General features: G+C 41.5%; 3 protein-coding genes across 4 annotated transcripts; 2 read left to right on the top strand and 1 right to left on the bottom strand.

The window, feature by feature from the left end:
* Positions 1-533: 533 nt before the first annotated feature.
* On the bottom strand, positions 534-9043 carry LOC113650469 (protein zer-1 homolog). The gene is made up of 16 exons (XM_047805685.1): positions 8847-9043; positions 7976-8153; positions 7195-7345; positions 6444-6877; positions 6164-6337; positions 5908-6022; positions 5312-5458; positions 5022-5195; positions 4680-4895; positions 4539-4580; positions 4291-4410; positions 4056-4171; positions 2698-2886; positions 2487-2584; positions 2217-2319; positions 534-1523 (listed from the first exon to the last, which is right to left on the bottom strand). The coding sequence occupies exons 2-16, from the start codon at positions 8140-8142 to the stop codon at positions 1466-1468; spliced, it is 2304 nt and encodes a 767-aa protein (XP_047661641.1). The 5' UTR covers positions 8143-8153; positions 8847-9043; the 3' UTR covers positions 534-1465.
* Positions 9044-12020: 2977 nt separating this feature from the next.
* On the top strand, positions 12021-21584 carry tbc1d13 (TBC1 domain family, member 13). The gene is made up of 12 exons (XM_027158887.2): positions 12021-12154; positions 13762-13835; positions 13964-14004; positions 14186-14247; positions 14712-14811; positions 14949-15031; positions 16039-16198; positions 17262-17472; positions 17685-17848; positions 18459-18619; positions 18699-18756; positions 18843-21584. The coding sequence occupies exons 1-12, from the start codon at positions 12033-12035 to the stop codon at positions 18906-18908; spliced, it is 1302 nt and encodes a 433-aa protein (XP_027014688.2). The 5' UTR covers positions 12021-12032; the 3' UTR covers positions 18909-21584.
* Positions 21585-23013: 1429 nt separating this feature from the next.
* Positions 23014-26354, top strand: LOC113643800. 2 transcript variants are annotated; one of them, XR_007138913.1, is made up of 5 exons: positions 23014-23144; positions 24278-24527; positions 24888-24948; positions 25057-25695; positions 25732-26354. XR_007138913.1 is itself a non-coding variant. In XM_027148225.2 (4 exons), the coding sequence occupies exons 2-4, from the start codon at positions 24306-24308 to the stop codon at positions 25563-25565; spliced, it is 792 nt and encodes a 263-aa protein (XP_027004026.2). In that variant the 5' UTR covers positions 23014-23144; positions 24278-24305; the 3' UTR covers positions 25566-26354. The 2 variants fall into 2 exon arrangements, 1 of the variants encoding a protein (XP_027004026.2); XM_027148225.2 differs by having other exon boundaries at positions 25057-26354.
* The last annotated feature ends 513 nt before the right edge of the window (positions 26355-26867 follow it).

The following is a 26867-nucleotide window of genomic DNA, read 5'->3' as shown; positions in this document are numbered from 1 at the left end:
TCCCGAAAGCGATTGAAACATTGACATAACGGATACCTGCCGTTACCTCTGCCTCGGGTTCGAGGTGTTGAACGTCATCTTCTGCGTGAAACGCAGCTAAACCTGTTAACACACATTTGTATTACCATAGTATTACTGATTTATTGATTAAAAAATATGCCCTCGGACAGCTGCCCCAGCAGGTTCTGCCATAACAGTTGCCTGGGTTATGGGCGGAGCTATTAATACAGGGGTGACACCCACTTGGGTTAGGGGAGTGTTTGTTTTGGTGACTTCAAATGTCAACATTGGCTTTCAAACATCATGCACCGCCCCTTTAATTATGTGACCTAGTGAACCAGAGTTAATGTATCCAATGATAGAGATTTAAGCAGTTTTGTACATCACTCTGGATAAGAGTCTGTAAATGTGTGTGTGTTCAAGCCATAAATTGTCCTGACTGACCAGAAATTGTGACCTCATTCCAGAAAGTCCATGAGTTATGATGTCGAAGCGTTTTCTCTCTCTCTCTCTCTCTCTCTCTCTCTCTCTCTCACACACACACAAAATCAGTCTCTTTCCATCCTTGTTTTGTGCTCACAGGCAAAAAGATGAGAACATTCTCCTGGCTTTTTTACACACACACACACACACACACACACACACAAATGATACAAACACTGTTAACCATGTGCAACACACACTCCTGTGGAAGCTATCTCCCCTTCAAGTTAGTCATTTTCATTTTCACAGGAGGAGTGTGTATTTGTCAGGATTATGGTCCATCGTGACTGGAGGTCTTCTCGGGTCTTAAAAAAAGTACCCAACCCGAAGTGACCCGAATCACTTTTTACCCATAACCGATGTACATGATTTTTTTTATTAAGAAAGCCCCGACTCAAGACAAACCCCCAAAAAAATAGACCAGAGTCCGACGACTTTTTTTTTTAACCCGACTGGACCCGAATGTTGCGTAACTCTACAGTAAAGTAACCGCTACAGCATGGATTTAAAATTGATTGCCAGGTCTGTTTCAACAAAAATTAGCTTACTGCCAGCCACATGTCCCAAGCTGTCTTGGCAAACAGAGGAGAGGTTGGAAAAAGACTCGAGTCGAGGCACACACACACCTCGGGTCTGTTCAGTAAAAACGTATTCGTTTGAAATTACCCGAGACCGCTATTATTATACCCGACCCGTGTCCGAGGCACACGTCAAACTTTTAGAACCGAACCTGCTTGGGTCGGACCTCAGGTTTTCGGATCCAAGTGGACCCGTGAAGACCTCTAATCTTGACCCTTTGAGTCCAACACACACACACACACACACACACACACAGCAGAGGAGACTGAAGAATCCTGAATGACATTGAACAGATGTGAGCGTTGTGCGTTCGATTCCTTTCTTTAGATCCCATTAGCTGTGTTGTTCTGGTGTGTTTTAAGGTGGACCAGATGCTGAGGTGAGATTTCCTGCTCTGCACCTTTTACCTGCTGGTGTCCATCGGATCCTCCTTAAAATTCTCACACTGCTCCATCACCTTGCTGCAGGAAGAAAACAGTTTTAGATCAATATTTATTATTCAAGGACCTGCAGTTGTTCTGGAGCAGTCGTGGCCTAATGGTTAGAGAGTCTGATTTGTAACCCAAAGGTTGTGGGTTCGAGTCTCGGGCCAGCCACGACTGAGGTGCCCTTGAGCAAGGCACCAAACCCCCCAACTGCTCCCCGGGCGCGGCAGCATAAATGGCTGCCCACTGCTCCAGGTGTGTGTTCACTGCTGTGTGTGTGCACTTTGGATGGGTTAAATGCAGAGAACAAATTCTGAGTATGGGTCACCGTGCTTAGCCGTATGTCACGTCACTAAAAAGTTAGTTAAATATCTAACACGTATCTATCTACATTTATTTAATTACTTTTATAAAATAAAACAAATCCGTTTGTACGCTGCTCTGGATAAGGGCTTCTGCCAAGTGTCAGAACTGTAAACACTAATAATAGTGAAATCCTGGGCTCTGATTGGTGCTAACAGTTTTCCTCCATCTTTGCGGGTATCAGTGAGCAAGTGCTAACTAGTGTAGGGGGGCGTGGCATGAATTCCAGCAGCGTTGCATTGTGGGCGTGTTTAGTGGGCGTGGCCTGTGTAGCTTTTATCAGTTCCAAAATGAAACATCAGTCTACTGAACGGTTTCTAAACATTATCACGATGTTTTTGTTTTAAACTGAATGTACACGTGTACCGTGCCATGGTCTTTGTGTCCTGGTGAGAAGACTCCAGTTCCAGAACTTTCTTCAACAACACAATTCCTCCTTCTTTTATTAATAATGGACAGTATTTGTTTGCTGTGGACACAAAAGAGACAGACAGAAAAAACAGACAGTTAAACAAAGATGAATTTGAATGCACGGACAGTCAAATCAAGCATATGCAGATTTTGGAGTGTGTGTGTGTGTGTGTGTGTGTGTGTGTGTGTGTGTGTGTGTGTGTGTGTGTGTGTGTGTGTACTTACGGTACACAGAGACCAGGTTGTAAAGAGCCCAGGTGGCCCAGTGCTGACTGACAGGTGATATACTCTGAGGGAGGAGACGCAGGATAGGTTCAAATGACCTGAGAGGGAGAGAGAGAGAGAGAGAGAGAGACAGACAGAGATGTTATGGAATGGATGACGTGTCAGAAGCTGCAGTGGATCAGTGCCTTCAGTTGATGAGTTAAACACACACCTGTAGTTGATGTTGCGCCGTGACGTGACGTCCCAGCTCTGGATGGCGTCCCACATTTTGTCCATGACCATCTCTCTGTTAGGGTTCTCCACAGTCCACACTTCAGGCCCATCAAACATGATATGTGCCAGAACCCCACAGGCGTTATACGACACCTCGATCCCGTCCGCTTTGCTCCCCAACAGGTTACTGGGACAATTAAAAAAGGTTTTTTTTTATAGTTTTAATAGTTTTTGTTGACAACTGAGCATCAGGATACTGCTGTTTTATTCATATTACAGAACAAAGGAACGTGTGTAATTTTAAATACAGTATTTTCTGCACCATAAGGCGCACCGTATTATAAGGCGCAGTCTCAATTACAGGGTCTATTTCTGTACTTAACCCATACATAAGGCGCACCGTATTATAAGGCGCATGCTAAAACATACGGTCTACAAAAAAGGTAACAAGCAGAACAGTGAGTTAAGTTGCACTTTATTCTATTTAACAACACGCACATTATTTTTAATCAATCTTCTCCCACAAATCCATCAAAGTCCTCATCTACTGTGTCTTCTTAACTTGGCGCAGTACATTTTCTTGCTTCCTCCACTTCCGAACCATAGATACATTGATGTTGAATACTTTCAGCTGCTCTATTCCCATTTACAACCGTGTAACTGATAGCCTGTAGTTTGTATTTCGCCTCATAAGCATCTGATTTTTATTGGCGGATGCCAACTTAAGGTGCATTTACCGCCACCTACTGGACTGTAGAGCGCATAATGATTAGGAATAAACAAATGTTTTGCAACATACCGGTAGTTATACCTACCGGAGGCGTGGCAGAGGTAAGCATACCTGTGTCAGCGGGAAATGGTCCGACAGTCAATCAAGCGGAGCGCTTACCAAAGTCACACAACATTTTTACAGATTTTAGGAACTCTGTGCACACATAAGACACACCGGATTATTAGGCGCATGGACGATTTTTGAGAAAATTTAAGGCTTTTAGGTGCGCCTTATAGTGCGGAAAATACTGTAGGTGAGAGAATGAGCATCAATAATACAGTTAAAACAGTTGATAGGGAAGGAATATAGTGGTGTGAAAAAGTTTTCACCAACACTTTCACTCAGTGCCATGTGGGCTTGGATTTTGTTTTCCCTTAAGAATAAAAACCTTCATTTAAAACTGAATGTTGTCTTTACGTGTGTTTCTTTAACTAATATTTAAATTAGTTTGACGATTAAAGTGTCAAAAACTTAAAAAGGGGGGGGGGGGGTCCAACACTTTCACACCACTGTAAGTGCAGAAATGAAAGACAGAAAAGTAAAGATGCGAAAATAACTAAGAGGGAGGTGTAGAGATGAAGCACCTGAAGACGGTGACGAACTGGCTGGTGAGAAGCTGAGGTCGGAGCTCCTTCACCTCGGCCACATTACCCAGCAGCCCCAGCATGTTACGGTGCAGCTCCTGTTTATCTGGAAACTCCTGTGAAGGGAACACACACACACACACACACACAAACACACACAGTGTAAAAATATAAGAGGAAAACTTCACAACTTTTTTTAAACAATGATTAGAAGTTTTTTGTACTGCTTTAGTACCTTTAAACAATCCAGGCACAGGTTCATGCCACTGCAGTTGAGGAACATCTGGCAGTTATCTGGCGTTTCATCTGTGATGTTCCACAACGCGCTCCATGAGAACTCCATCACCTGATCACACTAGAGAGAGAAAATCATCATCATCATCATCATCATCATCATCCAGTCAGACAACAAACTAATCCTGACTCATTACTGTGATATTTAATAACAGTAATATTTACTAATATCTTCATTTCCACACTTACCAGTCTGTCATTCAGCTTCTTCTGTATTAAATTCAACATGGTCTGAGAAAAAAATTAATAAATATATATTATACACTTATAAACAGCATTAGAGTGATTCACGTGGTGGATTTTTAATGCACTTTTGTTGTTAGAAGATACCTTGACGAAGCCCATCTTGCCGACCTCCTCCTTGTGGTCGTTGTCCACCTGGCAGACGAGGGCATTGCACAGGTGCACAGCAATGCGCTGAATCGACTCGTCCTGACGCACCGGTTCCAGGATCTTTAACAGCAATAGGTTGACGCGGTGATACTGAAACTCTAACTCATCAGGAATATTAAAATTACACAGAGTCAGACAGCAATTCCTCTGAACCTGTAAGGAGAGAGAGAGAGAGAGAGAGAGAGAGAGAGAGAGAGAGAGAGAGAGAATAAAGTTAAACTAACCATCAACAAAACAGTATTTTTAAGTATACATCAGAACAGAGTGTGTGGGTCTCACCGTAACCTCCTGGTACTGCTCCATGCCATTGAGTACGACCTCGATGACCTGCCTGCGCATCTTCACACTTTGGTGATTCCGGTACTCTGTACCGGTCAGGTAGAAGAGAGCGGCGCTGCCCGTCACCTGGACACTCTTATCATACTTATGACACTTCAGTGCTGCTATCACCAACTGGGGAGAGAGATAAAGAGAGAGTCAAAGCGGGGGAGAGGGAAGTTTTTACATGTTGAGATGCAAGCAAAGAAAATGACATATGTGTGTGTGTGTGTGTGTGTGTGTGTGTGTACCTGCACTGCTCGAACCAGATTATTACAGTGTTGGATCCGGACAAAGTCAAACAGCTGGTTTATGGCCCTGTGTGTGAGTTCAGGACGATGTTCAGTGTAAGCTTCAATAGCGTTGAGAACCTGCTCTTCATTCTTAGATCCGGTCACCTAAAACACACATTTATATAGATACGAATATCAAGAATGTCACAATACATTAATGTGACTGAGTGGCTCATTGTTTTATTGATCAATTCTGTATTTATCTTTAAATTTACACTGAATTCAACAATGTTGTGGCACATGACCACTAGGGGGAGACAAATCATTATGTCCTGTAACAGAGCTGACAGTTTACTTTTATTTCATATTGTTGAGATAGTATTGTTAAGGGTTGTACATCTTTATTAAAAATAACAAAGAATAATAATTCCTGATGTTTAATTAAAAAATCAAATAAAACATTTATATAATTTGTGAGAAGGCTGTGATTAGACCAGAACTGACTGTGGAGTGTAATTTGGGTCAACACTAACTGAACTAAAACTTTAAAAGCTCACCCATAAACCATAAAGTGGAATCAGATAATTTGTAAGATAAGAAGTTACTAGTTGTACCTTAAAGGCCGGGATGTGTTTGACGTTACACAGTGTAGTGTTATAAAGACCCAGAAACTGCAGAGGCCTCTTTAATCCCTGGAACGGGTAGATACTGCTCTTACAGGGATCGGTGCTGAAAGTGAGACAGACAGAGAGCGATAAGAGACAAAGGGGGGGGGGTGTCAACAGAGACATTTTTGTGTCCCATATGTACACAAGTCAATAGTTTCTGTATAAGTTTTATGTCATTTCCTGTCTGACACAGGATACGTACCTTGGTGGTCCCATGGCCTCCTCCATATACGGCACGGTGCAGTTGTCCAGCATGATGTGTCCCGAGATGTCCAGGGAGACGAGGTTCCTTAAACTCTGTACAATGTTTGTCAGGATCTTCCTTGTCAGTTTGAACTTGGAGGGGCGCTGACCTTCACGTGAGATATCTAAGTGCCTGTGGAAGAACGTCCATTTAATAATAAATACACAGTTTATCTGACCCAGTAATAGGGGAGTGGCCTCTGTGTCCTCCGTTCATTAAATTAACTATAATTGCTCACCTCAATCGGCTCATTTGCAGGACGGTGGTGATGAGCTCCTCGTTCACGTCCACGTTGTAGAGCACGAGCACGGCTAGCTGCTCCCTCCACCTTGTGAGGAAGGAGGGGCGGGGCAGGTGCGTTGAGGACAGGTCCAGCACTCTGAGAGTGTCTAGTGGCTTCAGCAGTCTTTCAGGGTCCACGTTTACTGGCAGATGGCCAACGTTCAACATGCACAACCTTCTGAAGCCCTGGAAGGAAAAGTCAGTGCCATCACATAACTCTTCATCATCCTCATCATCATCCTCGTCATCCTCAGTGGAGGACTTGGGGAAGAAGATGCTGGAGCAGCCGAAGAGACTGAGGGACACGAGCGTGTGGCGGAATTTGCGCAGAGTGCAAAGGCTTCGGTTGCTGAGATGACTACAGCACGTCAAGTGGAGCTCCATCAGATCCTGGAAAAAGAAGCTTACAAGTTACAGAACAGAGACATCTGAGAGTAAAACCAGCACACAGTACAGTGTTAGAGCAAAACAACCACTGAATAAACAATTTATTACGGTGTTATAGCAATAACATGAGCTATGAAGGTGTTATAGCCACTAAAACTATTTATTATTAAGATGTTACAGCCAAAAAAATTATTATGCTAGTACAATTATGAGAGAACTTATAAAAGGTGTTATTACAATAATATGACTTATTAATAAAAAGTTGTTATTAAGGTGCTATAGAATCCTAATGAGCTGTTATTACTAGGCTGTGTCAGCACCTGCTTGCTGATGGCCTTGAGGTCTCGGTCTCGTACGACGTCCTCTCTGAGGTGCAGTCGGCTCAGTCGGGTGCTGTGCGGGTCGCCGAAGAGCTGAAAAAACCCATCCTGAGGCTCAAACTCACTGTCTGTGTGCACCAACTCCACGTACCTGAGGTTCAGAATTACAGCAATGTTAAAGTGGTATGAAATGACAAATTAATAGGAACTTATTAAATTAAAATTATTAAAAATGATATTTTTGTTACATAAAAAACACTTATTATAGTGGTCTATGAAACTATAATAGCCTTAAAGTGTTATAACAAGTAATAAAGCAACTCGTTTTCAAGTGTAACATGAATAAAAACTGTACAGAGTAATAATACAACTCATTAAGGTGTTATAGCAATAAAAGACATTTAGAGTTATGACAAAAGTACTTAGACATAACAGCAACTAAATGATTGGTGTTTAGCTGTGAGAAAAATGTTTCTTTTTAGGGCATTAGAAATAAAATGAGGCATTATTACAGTGCTACAGCAACACAATGACGTAGTAAAGAGAAACAGGGACATAAATGACCTCATATTAAAGAGTTAGAGCAGTAAAAAGACTTATTACAATGTTATAGCAAATAAAAATGAAAAGTAAATTATTTAATTGTTATCAGGAAAATATCCTTAATATTAAAGATGCTCTGCCTCTATAACAACTTGTCTGTTTACATCATTATTAATATTAATAATAATAATAATAATAATAATAATAATAATAATAATAATAAACAGTGTACACTTACATGTGAACAAGCTTGTCACAGATCTCACTGGGTAAGAAGATGTCTGGACGCAGGCACAGTTGGTTCCTCTCGCCCATATAGCACATGGTACTACTGAGGTTCTTCAGACAGAACACGGTGCACAGAGACATGAGGCTCTCTGGATCATCCCCTGCTTTGGTTGCCATGGTGATGCACCCTTTCAGAGTCAGACACGAAGTTGATGGAGGAGAGCGAACAGTGCGCTCAGATCTCAGGCATCATAAATACATATAATCATTACCTATAATTAATGTTTTATTTAACTATTCTATTAAATTAACATCTATTAATTAGCCTTGTTAGCTAACTGGCATTCAGTCACCACAATATTTACTTATATTAGCAGGAATGCTACATTTTTGTGGTAAATTAAGTTCCAAACGAAACGCAGTCCAAATGTTTGTCACTTTCCGCAGTGGCAAAGTTACTTTTTATAATTTTGGAGAAAATAAAAATGTAAGAAATTGTACTTGTGTTTTTGCTGCTGCTGCTCTACAGACTACACTACACAGATTTACCACAAACTTCGCTAGACACCGAATATGAATAATACAATTATAATGTAATCATAAAAATGTTATTAAATGTAATTAGCACATTTAATAACACAGAATTGCGTTGTATGAACTCGAATGCAAAGAGGTTAGCAAATGGCTAGGAAGCTAAACGCCGCTATCCGTTTACCTGTATGGGTTTTCGTGCTAATGCTAATTCATGCTAAACCTAAAGCTGCTAGCAAAACAGAGCATAGCATATTAGCATAGCCGTTAGCATATTAGCATAGCCGTTAGCATATTAGCATAGCCGTTAGCATACTAGCATAGCCGTTAGCATATTAGCTGAAACTTACTAAGGGCCAAACAGGTTCCTTCCTACGATCATGACACGGACCGGAAAGCAGGGATTTTACCAGAATTCGGCTTTAAATTTTATCTCGACGGCGGAAATTTAGGTTCTGATTGTTTACTTCGCTGAAAAACTCTCTGATCTTTGGGGGATTTTTTTCCTCTCAGCGTCTCTAGTCCTGATGGCAACAAAACAAGGTTCAGCTTCCGGGTTCTTGTATAACTGTTTCCTGTGAAGGATTAAAAAAAAGACCCTGAGATTTCACCAGTTCATTTCAAAATTTTATTTTTTTGTTTGCTTTTTTGTTTCATTTTTTTAGTTACAAATACATAAATCCATTTTAAATAGCTCAAAAGTTCTAATTTTCAGTTTTCAAATTGTCACTTAGAAGTAGTTAAAATTTGACAATTTTATCACAACACATCTAAATAGAAATAAAAGTGGAATCAGATAATTTGTAAGATAAGAAGTTACTAGTTGTACCTTAAAGGCCGGGATGTGTTTGACGTTACACAGTGTAGTGTTATAAAGACCCAGAAACTGCAGAGGCCTCTTTAATCCCTACTGCTCTTACAGGGATCGGTGCTGAAAGTGAGACAGACAGAGAGAGATAAGACAGAGACAGAGGAGAGGGACAGAGACATTTTTGTGTCCCATATGTACACAAGTCAATAGTTTCTGAATAAGTTTTATGTAATTTCCTGTCTGACACAGGATACGTACCTTGGTGGTCCCATGGCCTCCTCCGTGTACGGCACGGTGCAGTTGTCCAGCATGACGTGTCCTGAGATGTCCAGGGAGACGAGGTTCCCTAAACTCTTTACAATGTTTGTGAGGATCTTCCTTGTCAGTTTGAACTTGAAGTGTTGACCTTCACGTGAGATATCTATCAGTGCCTGTGGAAGAACGTCCATTTAATAATACACGTTTATCGACCCAGTGAAAGGGGAGTGGCCTCTGTGTCCTCCATTCATTAAATGAACTATGATTGCTCACCTCATTTGCAGGACTAGCTGCTCCCTCCACTGTGTGAGGAAGGAGGGACGGGGCAGGTGCGTTGAGGACAGGTCCAGCACTTTGAGAGTGTCTAATGGCTTCAGCAGTCTTTCAGGGTCCACGTTTACTGTCAGAGACATTACTACATTTTTTTATTTGTTTTTTATTTTGTTTCTTTTATCATTTGTTTTGTTCTGACCAAGTGGCGATTAAAATTAAAATATGTTTGTTCGTGCAGCTTTGTTAATGATGTTGCTATAAAATTTTGTAATATTGTTGAACTAACATGTATTTGTATATAGACTTACATTACATTAAATTCCTATTATCTGTAACTAAAAAAAAACACTGTTTGCTGAACAAAGGGTCATTTTATTTTCTACAGTGCACGGTGCCGCAACAGAAAAGAGTCTTGTAGTAAACTTACCACTTACCCTGAGACATACAGAACTGTCAAGTGTCCCGCATTGACAGTGACAGTCCCTCTTTTCTCCTGCTCTCCCACCACACATTGTATTGTATGTGAGGGGTCCAGAGTGAGGGAGTGTGCTGGATGTGAGGGGTCCAGAGTGAGGGAGTGTGCTGGATGTGAGGGGTCCAGAGTGAGGGAGTGTGCTGGATGTGAGGGGTCCAGAGTGAGGGAGTGTGCTGGATGTGAGGGGTCCAGAGTGATTCCTACAGATCTTGTAGAGTGGAGAGTATTGTGCTAATGATTTGCTCAGCAGTCAGGACTACCCTCTGTAGTCTTCTGAGGTCAGATTTGGTGGCTGAGCTGAACCAAACAGTAATTGAAGTGCAGAGGATGAATTCGATGATTGCAGTGCAGAACTGTTTCAGCAGATCCTGTGGAAGGTTGAACTTCCTCAGCAAACTTCAGGAGCTTGACAGAGAAGTCATTAGAGGTGCAGTCATTTGTGTACAGGGAGAAGAGCAGTGGGGAGAGGACACAACCCTGAGGGGCACCAGTGCTGATGGTGCGGGTGCTGGATTTTAACATCCCAGGTAATGTTACTTGAATGTAATGATCAAATTTGAACACTTAGAATCGCAAATGCGGATGCCCACATTACCCATGAGTCTCAGCATCCGTTGCTATGGAGACGAAGAAATCAGGAGAATCAAATAAAATGGATGGCCATGACATTGTATTGTTGAATTATCAAGCACACTTTGTTAATGTTATGTTAATTTAAAAAATTGTATAATATGACTTGCTGTTTATATTTGTTTTGTTTTATTGTATTTATATGATATTTGTGTTTTTGTAATTGTATTTTTGCCATGGAAATAGCTTTGGCATTAAATAAAATAATCTGAATCTGAGGGGGTTTTCACACCTGGTCACTTCATGCGTTTTCTGTGATCCGATAGCTATCCGAATGTTTTAAAGACCAGGTCTAAATGCCCTCCGAAACGGTTTCAGGAGGTGGTCTGGGAGGCATTTCAGATGAAATTGGACAGGTGTAAATGCATGTGGTTGTTCAAGCCACATACGTCCGCGCTATACTCCTTCCAAACTGAAAAACGTGACTCGCAGGTGACTCACGAGTCGTGCATCGCACCAGAAACAAATATGTTTTCCCACCAGTGCTGGCTCCGATCTTTCACCCAGGAGTCTTGTTGGGTCTTAAAATGCACTGCTGCTGCCAGCGAAAATGGAGCAAACAGTAAATGCTGGTTTTTTTGTAGCAACCGCATACACCAAAGCGTGCTCCATCTCAATTACCCAGAAATGAGGTGAAATATATGAGCTTATTGGGCGGGAATAGAAAGATCAGATCGATATCCGATTCACCGAGGCGCATTTATGTGGCCTAATGTAAATGGAACAGTTTTAACAAATCAGATAGCTATCGGATCAGAGACAACACATGAAGTGAACGGGTGTAAAAAGGCCCTGAATGTTTGTAGATTCCCAAGTGATAAACAGAGACGTCAGCATTATATTGTGAAAAAGTAGATTATCTTCATACCAAAACCTTAAATTTTCTCTGGACTCAATGATAAATACATGTCTGACCGATGGAACGAACCAAACTAGTAAAAAAAAAAACTAGAAAATGGCATTCATGACGATTTATGGTGATTGATGCATTAAAGAGGAGGGGGTCCCCTGTTCCAAGATGGCGGCTCTATTGACGCATTCGTTCCAATGAACCGCCGTAGCCAAGGCGACATCTAGGGGTAGGTATCTATGTTTGAAAACCAGGAGCGCTGTCATTTGTTTCCCAGCCGGAGTGTTTTTCCTGCGACACCTTTCATTTCTCCAGAACAGTTGTGTTTTCGCTCCAACATGTCGAGTTCCTACAAAAGCAGGTGAGACACGAATCACTGTCGGGCTGCAAAAAGTGTGTATAATAAAGTCATTCTGAACAGAGTTGTGTGGTCTGATCAGGATGTTAATAACATGCCTTTATTCGGATGTGTTCGCTAGCTGTGTAGCCTAGCGGCTAACGTTAGCCTTACAGAGCTGTGTTTATTATTCACTCATTCAGTTTAGAGCTTTAACATGTTTACGGAGTCGCGTTCGTGTTTAGTCTGAACATTAAATAAAGTGCAAGTCATGAGACTGAATGAAATGTTTAAACTTTCTGATTTTGTGCTTTATTAAACCTGACAGTCAGCTGAGTTACAGCATGAACACGGTAGTGACTGAACAACGTGACTTTTAAGTGAGTTTGTCAAGAACAAGAATTTATTTAAAATAAGTTTTTTTCCTTAAGCGTTTTTATCACAAATGAGTCATAACATTATTAAATAGAGATCAGACGTTGATCAGATCAGCAGCAGAGAAGCTTAAACGCTGAGATGAAGAGGAATCTGCTGGGATCTTAGCAGGAATCTGCTGGGATCTTAGCAGGAATCTACTGGGATCTTAGCAGGAATCTGCTGGGATCTTAGCAGGAATCTACTGGGATCTTAGCAGGAATCTACTGGGACCTTAGCAGGAATCTACTGGGACCTTAGCAGGAATCTACTGGGATCTTAGCAGGAATCTACTGGCATCTTAGCAGGAATCCAGTGGGATCTTTTTCAGACTTAGCAGATCCCTTTTTCTGGTCAGCATTTAAACCTTGGTACTTTAATGTAAACTTTAACCAGAGGAAGGTCTTGTGACTGCAGTTAAAGATCCACAGCAGGAGTCTGACCGAAGGTCTCATAGCCGTTCAGAGGACATAAGAGAGGAGACGTGGAAGTTATCAGAGGATATTCATCTGAACAGATTGACCTCCAGCTGAGAAGGGGGTGTAAACATTTATGTCATTTTGATCCTTAACACTTATTTAGGACCAGATGGTTTGACCATGTGACACGAATCGTGTCACCGATATTACAGAAGATTTCTTTCTCTAACAAAAAAAGGTACTGTGATGAGGAGCAGCTGATTTACTTCCAAACTGAATCCTGCATCTTAAATATTGTAATGTATTTTGTTATTAAAAATAGAATTAAACTTTAGTTTTCTTGGACCTTTTGTCTCAGACCTCGTGATGAACATCTTGTCAAAATGAACTCAACATGTTTGTCTTTTTTTTTTTTAAAGCCCTGTTGGAAATCCTCATATCTTTTATTCAATTTAAATTAATAAATAATTGATTTTAGAAGTAGCCGATGTGTTTAAAATATGTTTACATTTTTTAGTTAATTTTTCTTTTATCAATGTGATGATTATTAATAATTTAACCTTGACTGTGTTTCTGGTGGTTTGTGAGTAATTATGTAAATGGTGATGAATTTCAGGTGAAATAAAGAAGTAAAGACTCATCATTAGGAAATCATACAATGTTAAGACTTACATTTCTGCCATCATTTATCTGTCCTGTGGGTGTGCAAACTTTTGCACCCAACAATCATTAGCCTATTCAGACCTTCTCTAAACAGTCTGTTTCTTAATCTTGCTTTGTTTTTTTTATTGTTTGAAGGATTCAGGAGTTTAATACGGCACTGAGCGAGGAGAAGCTGGACCTGAAGGCACTACGGGAGCTCTGCTTCACTGGTAACGACTCATTTATAACGGCTTCACTCCTTTCACTAACTATCACCTGCTAATAATAATAATAATAATAATAAAGTTAATAATAACTTTTATTCCTTTTCTCTGTTTTTCTTCATGACATCCCTCAGGAATTCCTTTCGAGGGGGGGATTCGCTCTCTGTGCTGGAAGGTGAGGAGATTTTTTGGTCCTTAAGGACTCTTTATTGTGGCTGTCATCAGTCTCTTGTGCTTTATCCTGTAGATGTGACATAAACACGATGAAGCAGAGTTACTGCTGACACACGGAGGCTGATTATTTTCTAACTAAAGCAATTTTGATCATTTGTATTTGTTGCATAATAATTTTTTAGATCTTGTTGAACTACCTGCCCCTGGACCAGACATTATGGGACTCTTTCCTGAAGAAGCAGAGGTAACATATGCATGTGCGCAAACACACACACTCTCACACACACACACACACACACACACACACACACACACACACACACACACACACAGTGGAAGTGGAATAGAGAAGTCATTTTTGTTTCGGTTTTATTTCAAGGGAATTCTGAACAAAAGCAAAAATCTTGGAAAACAAATCAATATTTATAATAATGGACTACTTTAAAAATAAATGTTTTCTTAATTTTTAAAATTATTTTAAAAATAAAATGATAAAAATAATTATATATATACGTATATATATACATAAGTAATGAATTAATAAGTTGTAAATGTCGCACTGACTCAAATTGACGTGTGTGCGTGCGTGTGTGCGTGCGTGTGTGCGTGCGTGTGTGCGTGCGTGCGTGTGTGCGTGCGTGTGTGCGTGCGTGCGTGTGTGCGTGCGTGTGTGCGTGCGTGTGTGCGTGTGCGTGTGTGTGTGTTTAGGGAGATTTATTCCCAGTTTCTAAAGGAGATGATCATCCAGCCGGGAATCGCTAAAGCTAACCTGGGTCTCTCCAGAGAGGACGTGACCATGGAGGATCATGTGAGTTTTGACGTTTAGCTCTGAGCAGCTTCTCAAAACTCGTCATCTTAATTCTGGATAAATTTACGTATCTTCTCAGAAACGCAGTGTTTTTATTTGATTTTAACACTCCGGCTTCTTCTGTCTGTGTTTTGCAGCCTTTAAATCCAAACCCTGAGAGTCGATGGAACAACTACTTTAAGGATAACGAGGTTCTGTTACAGATCGATAAAGACGTCAGGTACGTTTCCTGTACTGAGTGATAGGAAGAGGCCACGCCTCCTCCATTGAGTGATAGGAAGAGGCCACACCTCCTGTACTGGGTGATATGAAGAGGCCACGCCTCCTCTACTGGGTGATATTAAGAGGCCACGCCTCCTCTACTGGGTGATATGAAGAGGCCATGCCTCCTCTACTGAGTGATAGGAAGAGACCACGCCTCCTCCATTGAGTGATAGGAAGAGGCCACGCCTCCTCCATTGAGTTATAGGATGAGGCCAAGCCTTCTCTAATGAGTGATAGAAAGAGGCCACGCCCCTACTGAGTGATTGGATGAGGCCACGCCCCCTACTGAGTGATAGGATGAGGCCACGCCCCCTCTGTTGAGTGATAGGAAGAGACCAAGAGAATTTTATGTTGAAAATAAAATGATTAGAATAATGTTTAAAGTCTTTACTGTAAGAGACAATATCCACTGTCTCTGGTACTAATACTTGTGTGATTTATGTGATCTTAATGCAGACCAATAAACTGTGTGTGTGTGTGTCTGTCTGTGTGTGTGTCTGTCTGTGTGTGTGTCTGTCTGTGTGTGTGTCTGTCTGTGTGTGTGTGTCTGTCTGTGTGTGTGTGTCTGTCTGTGTGTGTGTGTCTGTCTGTGTGTGTGTCTCTCTGTGTGTGTGTCTCTCTGTGTGTGTGTCTCTCTGTGTGTGTGTCTGTCTCTGTGTGTGTGTCTGTCTCTGTGTGTGTGTGTGCGTGTGTGTTTGTCTGTGTGTGTGTGTTTGTCTGTGTGTGTGTGTGTTTGTCTCTGTGTGTGTGTGTGTGTGTGTGTGTTTGTCTCTGTGTATGTGTGTGTGTGTTTGTCTCTGTGTGTGTGTGTGTGTTTGTCTCTGTGTGTGTGTGTGTGTGTGTGTGTGTGTGTTTGTCTCTGTGTATGTGTGTGTGTGTGTTTGTCTCTGTGTGTGTGTGTGTGTTTGTCTGTGTGTGTGTGTGTGTGTGTGTGTGTGTGCGCGCACTCCTGCGTATTCCCAGGCGTTTATATCCTGACATGGCGTTCTTCCAGAGACCCACAGAGTTTCCCTGTCAGCTGATCCTCGACTCACAGAATGAGTACGAAACTCTGCGCAGACGCGTAGAACAAACCACACTTAAAGCTCAGACTGTGAACCGCAACCGCAGCGGAGTCACCAATGTGAGTGTGTGTGTGTGTTTGTGTGTGTGAGTGTTTGTACTTGAACGTGTGTTTGGTTCTCAGTAAATGCCTGAATTTATTTGTGACCTGTTTGATCAGAGCCCAGATGGTCAAATAAAGGTGAGTCCTTCTGCTTTGTGTGTGTGTGTGTGCGCGTGTGTGTGTGCGCGTGTGTGTGTGCGCGTGTGCGTGTGTGTGTTTATCCATTTTCACTTTTGCTTAAAGGAAAGTTAGAGCTACCATTTTATCGTGTCAGTGTTTCCAGTCAATCTTCACCTCAAAACACAACAGTTTCATTAAGCAGTACCTCAGAGTTTAGGCCACGCCTCCAGACAGGTCAGAACATTTGGGCAATTTTTTCTTTAACTTGTGTTTTATAAAAACACATACACACACACGCGCACACACACACATACATACACGCACACATAAACACATGCACATACACGCACACATACACACAAACACACACACACACACACACACAGTCTGGCTGGTTTTGTGTGAAATCCCAGGTGTACAGTAGTTCAGGCCCCTGTTGTGTTCTTTATTTAGACCTTCATTTAGGACAGAAGGGAATTGTTCACCAGGCAATCTGGAGTGTGTGAGTGTGTTTGCATGTTCTGAACCAGCAGTGTGTTTCCTTAGCAACTAGCCGGAGAGCTGATTTCCTCACGAGGAGTCCGTAGGTAAGAAAGTCGAGCGTTATGTCTGAGGGGAAAAGCCAGAGGGCCATCGGTGACAAACATGTTAGAGATTTTATTTTCTCTCATACAGTGAGAGTCAGAGTCTGTGCTGCCACATTTTTATGCTCGGTCAGTAATAGTGTGTGTGTGTGTGTGTGTGTGTGTGTGTGTGTGTGTGTGTGTGTGTGTGTTGCTGCTGTGTAAACTCTTTTGCTTACTGCCTCTTTAAGGCCTGTTTGTACTCGACACATTTTTGTGTGTCTATGAGGATTTGTGTGTATTTTATGTACATGTGGCAGATTATAAGGACTGTTGTTTAGCTACATAGTGTGTAGTTTTAATCCTTATTCTAAAAGTTTTTGACCCTTGACCCCTAGGTGAGTTCTCCTGGCAAGGCACTGAACCTGTACCCATCCAACGAGTACGAGGTTTTGCCGAACGGCTGCGAGGCGCACTGGGAGGTTGTGGAGCGAATCCTGTTCATCTACGCCAAGCTGAACCCGGGCATCGCCTACGTACAGGGCATGAACGAGATCGTCGGGCCGATCTACTACACCTTTGCCACCGACCCTAACACACCATGGAAAGGTAAACAACAACAGCTATAAAAACTAAAGCCAACATGGCTGCTGTAGAAGGTTTTTTTACCCAGTTAGAGGTACTGAGTGCGTGAGTCTGTGCTGAACGCTGCTGCTGCCCCCTGCAGGAACCTTCACATCACTACATGATGATTGTGTCACTATATTTTTATCACTATTCTTTCCTTTCTCGCTCTCCTCTGTTTTCCTGTCGTCCGTTAGAGCACGCGGAGGCCGACACGTTCTTCTGTTTTACTAATCTGATGTCGGAGAACCGCGATAACTTCATTAAGAGTCTGGACGACTCGCAGTGCGGCATCACGTACAAGATGGAGAGCGTCTTCTCCATGCTGAAGGAGAAGGACATGGAGCTGTACATGAAACTGGTGAGCGCTAAAACCACTTCCTGTTTACGTTCTGTACTTTATTTACTGCCTTTCAGCATTCATGTCCTTAATCACAGGTTTGATATGTATGTATAGAGGGGTGTGTTACCCACAATGCACTGCAGTGTGTGATTAAGGTGTGTGTCGTTTGGCATGCAGCCATAGTGTAAACAGTTCTGTAGTGCAAATTGTCATATTTACTTTATTCTCTCTCTCTCTGTATATCTCTCTCTCTCTTTCTCTCTCTCTCTCTCTCTCTCTCTCTCTCTCTCTCTCTCTGTGTATATATATCTCTCTCTCCTCTCTCTCTGTGTGTATCTCTCTCTGTGTATCTCTCTCTCTCTGTATCTATCTCTCTGTATCTCTCTCTCTTTCTTTCTCTCTGTCTCTCTGTGTCTCTCTTTCTTTGTCTCTCTCTCTCTCTCTCTCTCTCTCTCTCTGTATCTCTCTCTCTCTCTGTATCTCTCTTTCTCTCTCTCTCTCTCTCTCTCCGTCTCTTTCTTTGTCTGTCTCCTCCTCTCCCTCTGTCTCCGTATCTCTGTCTGTGTATCTCTCTCTCTGTCGTCGTCCCCCCCCCCCCCCCCGTATATCTCTCGTTCCATCCCCACAGCAGGAGCAGAACATCAAGCCACAGTACTTTACATTCCGCTGGCTGACTCTGCTGCTCTCTCAGGAATTTCTGCTTCCGGATGTGATCCGGATTTGGGATTCACTTTTCTCCGATCAGGATCGTTTCTACTTCCTCATTATCGTCTGCTGCGCCATGCTCACGTAAGACCACTTTTATTTCTCCTTCTCTCTCCTAATGTCTCTTTCTTCAACATTTTAATGTCATTTATTTGCATTTCAGTTTAATCCGTGATCAGTTGTTGGCAGGAGACTTTACAACGAACATGAGGTTACTCCAGGTAATGTGTATACATACACACACACACACACACAGCACTGATAAAGAACTCGCCTCAGTGAATTCTGGGTATCTTCTGCGTTTCAGGATTACCCCATTTCAGACGTACACACCATCCTGACTAAGGCTAAGGAGCTGCAGGACGGCTCGTAGCTCACACACACTCCTCATGGAGAGAAACCACGGCAACCAGAATCCACAACGACAACCAGAGCAGTGCCCCATTGTGTCCTGGGAAGGATGTCATCATTCTGCCCGTTGCATTATGGGAAATTACGAGAGAAAACCTTATGGCTCAACCTACGGCTCTCTCGTAGTCAGACTCACTGACTGTGTGTGTGTGTGTGTGTGTGTTGTGTGTGCGTGTGTGTGTGCGTGCTATCGATTGCACTGAACACTAAAAGGAAATGGCTGTGTTTGTACCACTCTCCAAATCTGCAATCCAAGTGAAGGGTTCTTAGTGTTTTGGTTTTTTTTTTCTTTTTTCCTTGTTGTGTTTTTGTTTTTTTGTTTTTTTAAATAATTTTACTTTATAAACGTCTTCTTTTTATTTTATCTTTTTTTTTACGACGGACGTTCGTGACGGAAAGTTAGCAGCAGCATGTGCTAATAATCAGTTATAAGATTTTTGAGGCCAAAAAAAAAAAAATGCAAACAAGACACACGTCTATCTCGACACTCCAGTGTTACTGTTGCTATGGTTACGTTTTTGGCAGATTTTTATCTTTCTGGCTGCTCAACATTTAAACTCTATGCTATAAGGCAATAAGGAAGAATCAACACGGGGCTGTAAACAGTGTGGTGTTAAGTGTGTCCTAATAATGTGTCACCCCACAGAGCTGCCGAGTTCTGATTGGTCAGCGCTGACGGTACCTAAGGTTTAATATTACAGGAATATGAAAGCCCCCTCTCTTATACGTTAGCGTTTCTATAGTAACGGCTCGGTCACAGGGACGTATACAGAGGACACTGATAATAATCCGTTTAAAGAGTGTTAGTTTATGTACGTTAATGGAAGGATTCTCCAGGGTGAGCAGCGTGTAGATTTCCCACATCTTCGGGACAGGAGTTTAAACTGTGGGGTTTTTTTTAATCACTAACTTCAGGAATAAAAGTAAGAGCAGGAACTAATTTTCCCCCCGATTCTTCACAGCTGTACAGGATTAAGAGTGAGGTGTAAGAGGAATAAAACACTCAGGACATGATGTAATAGGAAGATAATCAGCGTGATGACAGTAACTCTGTTTCATCACACAATCCCCACACTGCTGAGTTATTCAGTGTGACACCGGCATGGTGAACTGAAGTTCTGAGCGTTAAGCCGAATACAGGGACGTGCTGAAACATCCTCGTCCAGAGTAAAGGATAAAGAAGGAGAGAGGACGGTGTTGTGTGTGTTGGAATTATTGTGTCGTGTAAATTATTGGCTGAGGATGAGTCAACACTGTAAATCTCCATATACTCCATAACCTTTTATTATTATTCATGATATCATTCCAAGTCCTGATGTATGTATTGTGTGTGTGTGTGTGTGTGTGTGTGTGTGTGTGTGTGTGTGTGTGTGTGTGTGTGTGTGTGTGTGTTTAGTAAACCAATGATACCTTTTTCACTGACATGTAGCCCGCTCTGGTCCGGTTCTCTGAAGTCATACGTAATCGTGTGTAGAGATTAAGAGCGTCATTTATTTTACTTTCCAATCTCAGACCCCTTCATCATTTTAATGATTTGATTGACAGGCGTTAACTCGACCAGTTGCAGACTTTATCAGTAGTTCTGTTCAGGCTCTGCTACTGGATTTAACACCATAATTAATGGTTTAGTGTAACATTGACTTTAGATCACTGGTTCTGCTGAAAGAGGCTGGACCTCTACGTTCCTGCTGGAACATGGCCATGGCCTCTGCACCCGTCAGTGCTAAAGGTAAGGTGGCGTCTTTTGCCAGTCGTTCCTAGTAAAGGAGGCGTGGCTGAGGAGATAGAGGTGTGGCCTCTGTACCTGTCAGTGCTAAATAAGGTCTGTAGTTTACAGCGAAGAAGGTGTGGCATATATGTCTTGTCAGATCAAAGGAAAGGGGTGTGGACTTGATTAAAGGAGGTGTGGCCTGTTAGTTCCTGTGAAGGAGGTGTGGCTTCTTGATTAGAATGAGAGAGACTCACTCTTCTGCTGAATGAGGACGGTTCCAGATCAAGGTCCAGCACCGTGTCTGTGGAAAAGCATTACGAGTTTATTAACCACCTACTAATCCTGGTGATATATTAGCATAGATGCTATTTAACCTGCTAATGTGTGTTTCTCTGCTGCCTCTGATGCTAACCTTTAACACAGCATGTAGACGTCTACGCCGTTTCTTTCCCTCGTCTCCGAAACGGAACCGAAAAAGACGTAATGTAGCCGAACTGATGCACAAAGCGGCACGTACTGATACCTGCCTTCAGAAAAGTGTTAGCAATATCACACACACACACACACACACGACTACAAACTACGACATTATCATTGTTCTGTTCAGTAAAACTTCTACGTTCTCCACCTTCCTAATGCCACAGATCTGATCTGACTGCCTGAGATCATGACTGTCCTGCTTTAGGAGGCCTTATGAGTGACCTTAATGTCCGTGATGAGAATATTGCAGTATAATCGTGGGGTTGATTACAGACACATGCTTCTGAATCACAGTCACACTTTCCAGACTGATTTATTAAATGTTCCACACAAAAAGGGACGAGAAATGCAGATTTACTGAATGTGTTTCTTTTACCGTATGATTTAAATGTTTTTGTGATGCTTTCTGATGATTTTAACACTAAAGTGTTGCTTTTGGAAAATCGACTCCAGACTCGTGACCTCATTAAAGAGTTTCTCTCCTTTTTTAAATACTAATCCATGTAAATATAAATATTCTGCTTGTGTTACAGTCGAGTGATTTCTGTCTCTCAGCTTTCGTGTCCTGATTCACAATTTGGAGATAAATATAAATATATATATATATAAAATACAATATTTTATTTTATTTACAAAATAAACATAACATACAAGTGGTGATAAAGATTTCAGAGAAATTCCACAACATTTAATAAAAATGTACCAGCTATAAATGTATAAAAAGTCACTTTAGCCTTTATGTTATAAACTATAATTATTAACAAGTTGCTGTGGAATAAATCTGAGGACTGTAATGTTCAGGTTGTGACTCCTCCTCATCCTCTTTATCCTCCACCTCCTCTGAGGACGACGGCGGCGATCAGCGTCTCATCACTCGGCTTTAAGGTGTTCGGTGACTCGGTCAATGTGTTGATGTTTTCTGACTGTTTTACACAAAGGTGTCTGTAAACATGGACAAGTGTATCAGAGGTAAAAACAGTCAGAGCTCCAGCTTTCTTTCCTGTACAGATGTTCTACTCTGCAGGGGGCGTGGCCTAAAGTCTGGTGTAAATTAAATGTGTGTGTGTGTGTGTGTGTGTGTGTGTGTGTGTGTGTGTGTAAAGAAGTGAACTTCAGTGTAAAACACAGTTGATCTACACCTGGATTAAAGAAGCTGCTTTAGGTGAGATTTATTCAGAGCTGGTCAGATTTCTCTCTCTCTCTCTCTCTCTCTCTCTCTCTCTCTCTCTCTCTCTCTCTCTCTCTCTCTCTCTCCCTCTCTCTGTCTCTCTATCTCTCATTCTCTCTCTGTCTCTCTCTGTCTCTCTCATTCTCTCTCTCTCCCCCTCTCTCTGTCTCTCTCATTCTCTCTCTCTCCCTCTCTCTCTGACTCTCTCTCTCCCTCTGTCTCACTATCTCTCTCTCTCAGTCAGTCAGTCACTCTCTCTCATTATTTCTTTGATAAACGTTGAATACAGAGTCGAGGAAGCCATCAGTGCAGCACGTGTTCTTGTTGCTTTAATAATCTTCTTTTCAGGAGAATTACACACTCACCTTTAGACTTATTACACCTCTCTGACGTCCAACAGAGACTCAGAAAGCTTCAACTGTGAAGACATTACGACTTACATACAGAGAAACAGAACCACATCCTGCTTTACATCACAATATTACTGAAACTTCATCAACTAACGGTTTTCTGTGGCTGCTTAAAGTTTAATTAAATACAAAATTAAAGTCCTCGCCGAATGTACACAAACTAATAAATTTGTGTATTTGTCACATACACTCAGCTGTATCATGTTCACCAGCATTTATCTGTTAAATCTTTGTAATAAGACGTATATAAAGTGGAAGCTTTGTCAGTGTGAGTGTATAAAGTAAAAGTGAAAGCTTGGTCAGTGTGTATAGAAAGTGAAAGCTTTGTCAGTGTGTATATATAAAGTGCAGCTCAGTTCTGAGCTCAGAGCAGATCTGACTGATTTACTGACTGTGTGACTGTGCAGGAAACTCAGAAATCTCCAGCAGGTATCAAATCACTTTATTCTTATTGAGATAATGGGTGTTGGACACAATCTAGATTCATACTAACTGAAATAACAGGGTTTATATATGATGAATTGCGTGAGTCTTCACTAAGAGAAACTATTTATCCATCTTTCTGCATTTACCACAGGTTTAACCGTCAATTCTATCGTTTACATCTAATAATACTTGAGTCCAGATTTATATTAATTGAGGTGTATTTGTGTAAACATGAGTTCTGGTGGTGTCACAGTACATTTCCTATAACCGACTGGGTGTCTTTATGGTTGTACAATGCAGTGGTGCAGCTTTTAGATACACAGCGGTAATAGTGCTGAGGCTGGGCTGCTATCCCACTGCACCAGGACTTACTACACAATCATCTGTGGAGAAAAAATAAGGTTTAAAGAGACACTAAAATGTATTAAGCTAAATAAAAATAAATATAAATTAATTTTAAACCACAGTATTTAAAAGTGATCTCTGAGCCTCACTGCTCGGATGAGGACATCACTCCTGCCCCATTGTCCGCTGCTCCACACACTTCCAGGTTCCCTTTCGAGGGAACTCAACACTGATGCTATGGATGCTATGTGAATGCTTCTGTGAGGAAGTTGTGTATGAAGCTCTGTGTGCACACACGCCAATATAATGGCTCTGGAAGGACACGTGACGAAGTGATTACATGCCAGTAAGTCCATATAAGGGCCTTTCTCATGGAACCGGGTTTCATACGTAACCTGGTGTAGTTCTCTTCATTTTAGTGACTTCAGGAGCCGTGCTTTAATGCAGAGCCTCAGTCATTTCCACATTCGACCACCAGAGGGCGACCTTGTACAACTTCTAACACCACCAACACTCCCAAGCCGTGTGATCAGACTCTCCTGTTTGTTTATTGTTCATTAGTCACTTTATAGGAGTTATATGACTTTTCATTCTTTCTTGGGTTTGAACTTTCCATGGCTCTACTCATGGCTTGTTGTCTTGCTAGTTGGGTTTCTGTTCACTGTTTGTTCTTTCTTTACTGCATCAACAAAAGTCTGTATTTGAATCCATCTTCCCTTTAATATCATGATAGTGATTAAATATTCAGTAGAATGAAGCAAAAACACAATAAAACACATGTTTTATCACAGGGCTTAGAGACAGAGACCAGGTGAGAACATGGCTGGAGTTGGGGTTTTACAGCCTAAAATCAAGGATGGAGTTAGGGTTCTACAGCCGGAGGACACGGATGAAGACAACAGCACCGTGTGGATCGGATTCATGGACATAGTTCCTGTCATCGGGGCAGTAAAAGAGTCAGTGGAGTTTGTGCTGGCTCTGTATGAAGGGAACAGTGAGGAAATAAAAGAGAAAGAAAAGGCCCTTGACAATATCGTGAAGGTGAGTCACATTTATATAACAAATGTACAGAAATCTTACAAATTCTTTATTTAAACAGAAGGATTTCTGATGTTCTCGTGCATGAAGCACCATGTTGTTGGTATAAAACTCATATTTTACTCTCTACTCTTTGTTGAGTTCCAATTTGGATAAATTTTTAATGCTAGTAATTAATGATAATGTATTTAACTGTTTGACTGCAGCTCACATCAAGGACGTACTCGTCTCTGAGTCCCAGAGATCCCATAGTGGATGGTTTTAATAAAGCAGCCTGGTCCATCATATCATTCCTCACATCGTTACTCCATCACAGCAGTTCATACTAACATTTAGTAACATTATTTATTTTTCCGTATTCAGCAGTTGACCCAAAGCGAGTATAAACCAGCAGCAGCCGCAACCACAATTTCTAATGTGACAGGTGTGTGTTAATTCTTATTAACGTTCTAAACTGATTTTAACTCAAAATTTTACATTTAGATTTGATATCACAGTAAGGAAACATTTGGGGTTTTTCTTTTCTCCACAGAGGTCCCAAAGGGGAAGATTACTGAACATGTGAACAAAGTTTCCAAAAACCAAAACTTATCTCAAGCTCAAAAAGAAGCAAGAAAGAGAAAAGTGGAGGAGATTCAGAGGGACATGCAAGAAAAGTTAAGAAAAATCGGCCGACAGTTTCCTGAGGAGCTGACGGAACAACTGACCAGGTCAAAAAGAGGAGAACATGTGTTCAACAATAACATCCTTAAATTTCATTCAAAGGTGCTGCGTGAATTTATAAAGGAAGAGAAAATTCATTTACTTCGAGGATATAAGTCGATAGAGCAGACACTAAATAAATTAGGTGAACACACACTTTCCCCAAAAACAGCAGAAGAGATTCAGACAAACATGGTGGCTCACTTTGATTTTGATGAATTTTATGTGGATATGAACGCCGCACTGTACGGTGAATTTTGCAGAGCGCTGCGTGAGGCTATTTTAAATGTGATGAGCTTCAAAACCCCCCTGGGAAGAAAGCAAATAAACAACGGCTGACTCTTATTATAGATATTATGAACGAGTATCAAATCTATGTGGACGAATTTGCAAAAGAGAAATGGATCAGTAATAAACAGACACGACAGAGGCGGTTTGAGGAGGTCAGACATGAAGTGGCCAACATGTACAGCACAGATCGTGGTTTAAACTGGTGCACTCACATCAAGGATGTAGTTGCACCATTGTTTGATAGCAAGTAGTTCATGTTTACCAGGACTTGAACAAACCTGAAAACAGCTTAAACAGATTGGAGAGTGATTTTTTTTTTACTTTGGCAACCCTGCTCTTTAAACAAAACATCAAGATGTTATAAATGAACATCTATATAATATATCATTATAAATGAGCCAAAGTCTTTATGAGAATCAGCTGAAAAACAAACCTGGTGTCATTTAACAGCTCTGGAGGATTAATTACTTACTTACTTATTTTAATTCAGCACTGTTTGTATATTTGGGTGTGGATTAAGTTTATATTACAGATATATAGATTATTAGTAAAGAGTCTGTAGCTCACAGTCTGTAGTTCATCACCCTCACTGTTACTCACTGTTACTGTAAAGTGGCTTCAGTTTTCAGATGATGCAGTTTGACGGTTTTATCTTTTTATTCTGTTCATATTCGAGAAAACACAGTGATTGTAAACGAATAACTGGTTTAACACGTAAGAAGAACTTTACTTGTACTGTTTTATTTTCTGTAAAAGCGGTGACGTCTTACTGACCTGAGTGTTGGCATGACAACGTGGTGAGTCAATAAAAAACTGTATTAAAATGTTTTAAAATCACAAAGACTCGAGGCTGCTTATTCAATGTAATATAAATAAATAAAAAGGAATTCTAGAAAAGAGATGTGTGAGGAATAATCCTGTAGTCCTGTGATCTAAAGCTAAAGAGTAGAATTAAAATTTGTTATTCTAAATGCAGCATTACTCCATTGCTATCATTCATTCATCTTCTACCGCTTATCCGAACTTCTCGGGTCACGGGGAGCCTGTGCCTATCTCAGGCGTCATCGGGCATCGAGGCAGGATACACCCTGGACGGAGTGCCAACCCATCACAGGGCACACACACTCTCTCTTTCACTCACACACACACACACACTACGGACAATTTTCCAGAGATGCCAATCAACCTACCATGCATGTCTTTGGACCAGGGGAGGAAACCGGAGTACCCGGAGGAAACCCCCGAGGCACGGGGAGAACATGCAAACTCCACACACACAAGGCGGAGGTGGGAATCGAACCCCCAACCCTGGAGGTGTGAGGCGAACGTGCTAACCACTAAGCCGCCGTG

Source organism: Tachysurus fulvidraco, chromosome 21 (assembly GCF_022655615.1).
Source record: "Tachysurus fulvidraco isolate hzauxx_2018 chromosome 21, HZAU_PFXX_2.0, whole genome shotgun sequence".
In the NCBI taxonomy this organism is placed as follows: Eukaryota; Metazoa; Chordata; class Actinopteri; order Siluriformes; family Bagridae; genus Tachysurus; species Tachysurus fulvidraco.
Note: the sequence above shows the minus strand (reverse complement) of the source record. Positions and strands in the feature narration are given on the sequence as shown.

What these genes read in the sequence shown, in the direction of transcription:
- LOC113650469 (XM_047805685.1), bottom strand. Translation starts at nt 8,142, where the DNA reads ATGGCAACCAAAGCAGGGGATGATCCAGAGAGCCTCATGTCTCTGTGC. An exon ending in CTGCAAATGAGCCGATTGAG is followed by an intron (nt 6,338 to 6,443) that starts GTGAGCAATTAT and finishes GTTCTTCCACAG; the next exon opens with GCACTTAGATATCTCACGTG. An exon ending in CGGCGCAACATCAACTACAG is followed by an intron (nt 2,585 to 2,697) that starts GTGTGTGTTTAA and finishes TCTCCCTCTCAG; the next exon opens with GTCATTTGAACCTATCCTGC.
- tbc1d13 (XM_027158887.2), top strand. Translation starts at nt 12,033, where the DNA reads ATGTTTGAAAACCAGGAGCGCTGTCATTTGTTTCCCAGCCGGAGTGTT. An exon ending in TGGAGCTGTACATGAAACTG is followed by an intron (nt 17,849 to 18,458) that starts GTGAGCGCTAAA and finishes CCATCCCCACAG; the next exon opens with CAGGAGCAGAACATCAAGCC. An exon ending in GTCTGCTGCGCCATGCTCAC is followed by an intron (nt 18,620 to 18,698) that starts GTAAGACCACTT and finishes TTTGCATTTCAG; the next exon opens with TTTAATCCGTGATCAGTTGT.
- LOC113643800 (XM_027148225.2), top strand. Translation starts at nt 24,306, where the DNA reads ATGGCTGGAGTTGGGGTTTTACAGCCTAAAATCAAGGATGGAGTTAGG. An exon ending in CCCTTGACAATATCGTGAAG is followed by an intron (nt 24,528 to 24,887) that starts GTGAGTCACATT and finishes TTCCGTATTCAG; the next exon opens with CAGTTGACCCAAAGCGAGTA. An exon ending in CACAATTTCTAATGTGACAG is followed by an intron (nt 24,949 to 25,056) that starts GTGTGTGTTAAT and finishes TTTTCTCCACAG; the next exon opens with AGGTCCCAAAGGGGAAGATT.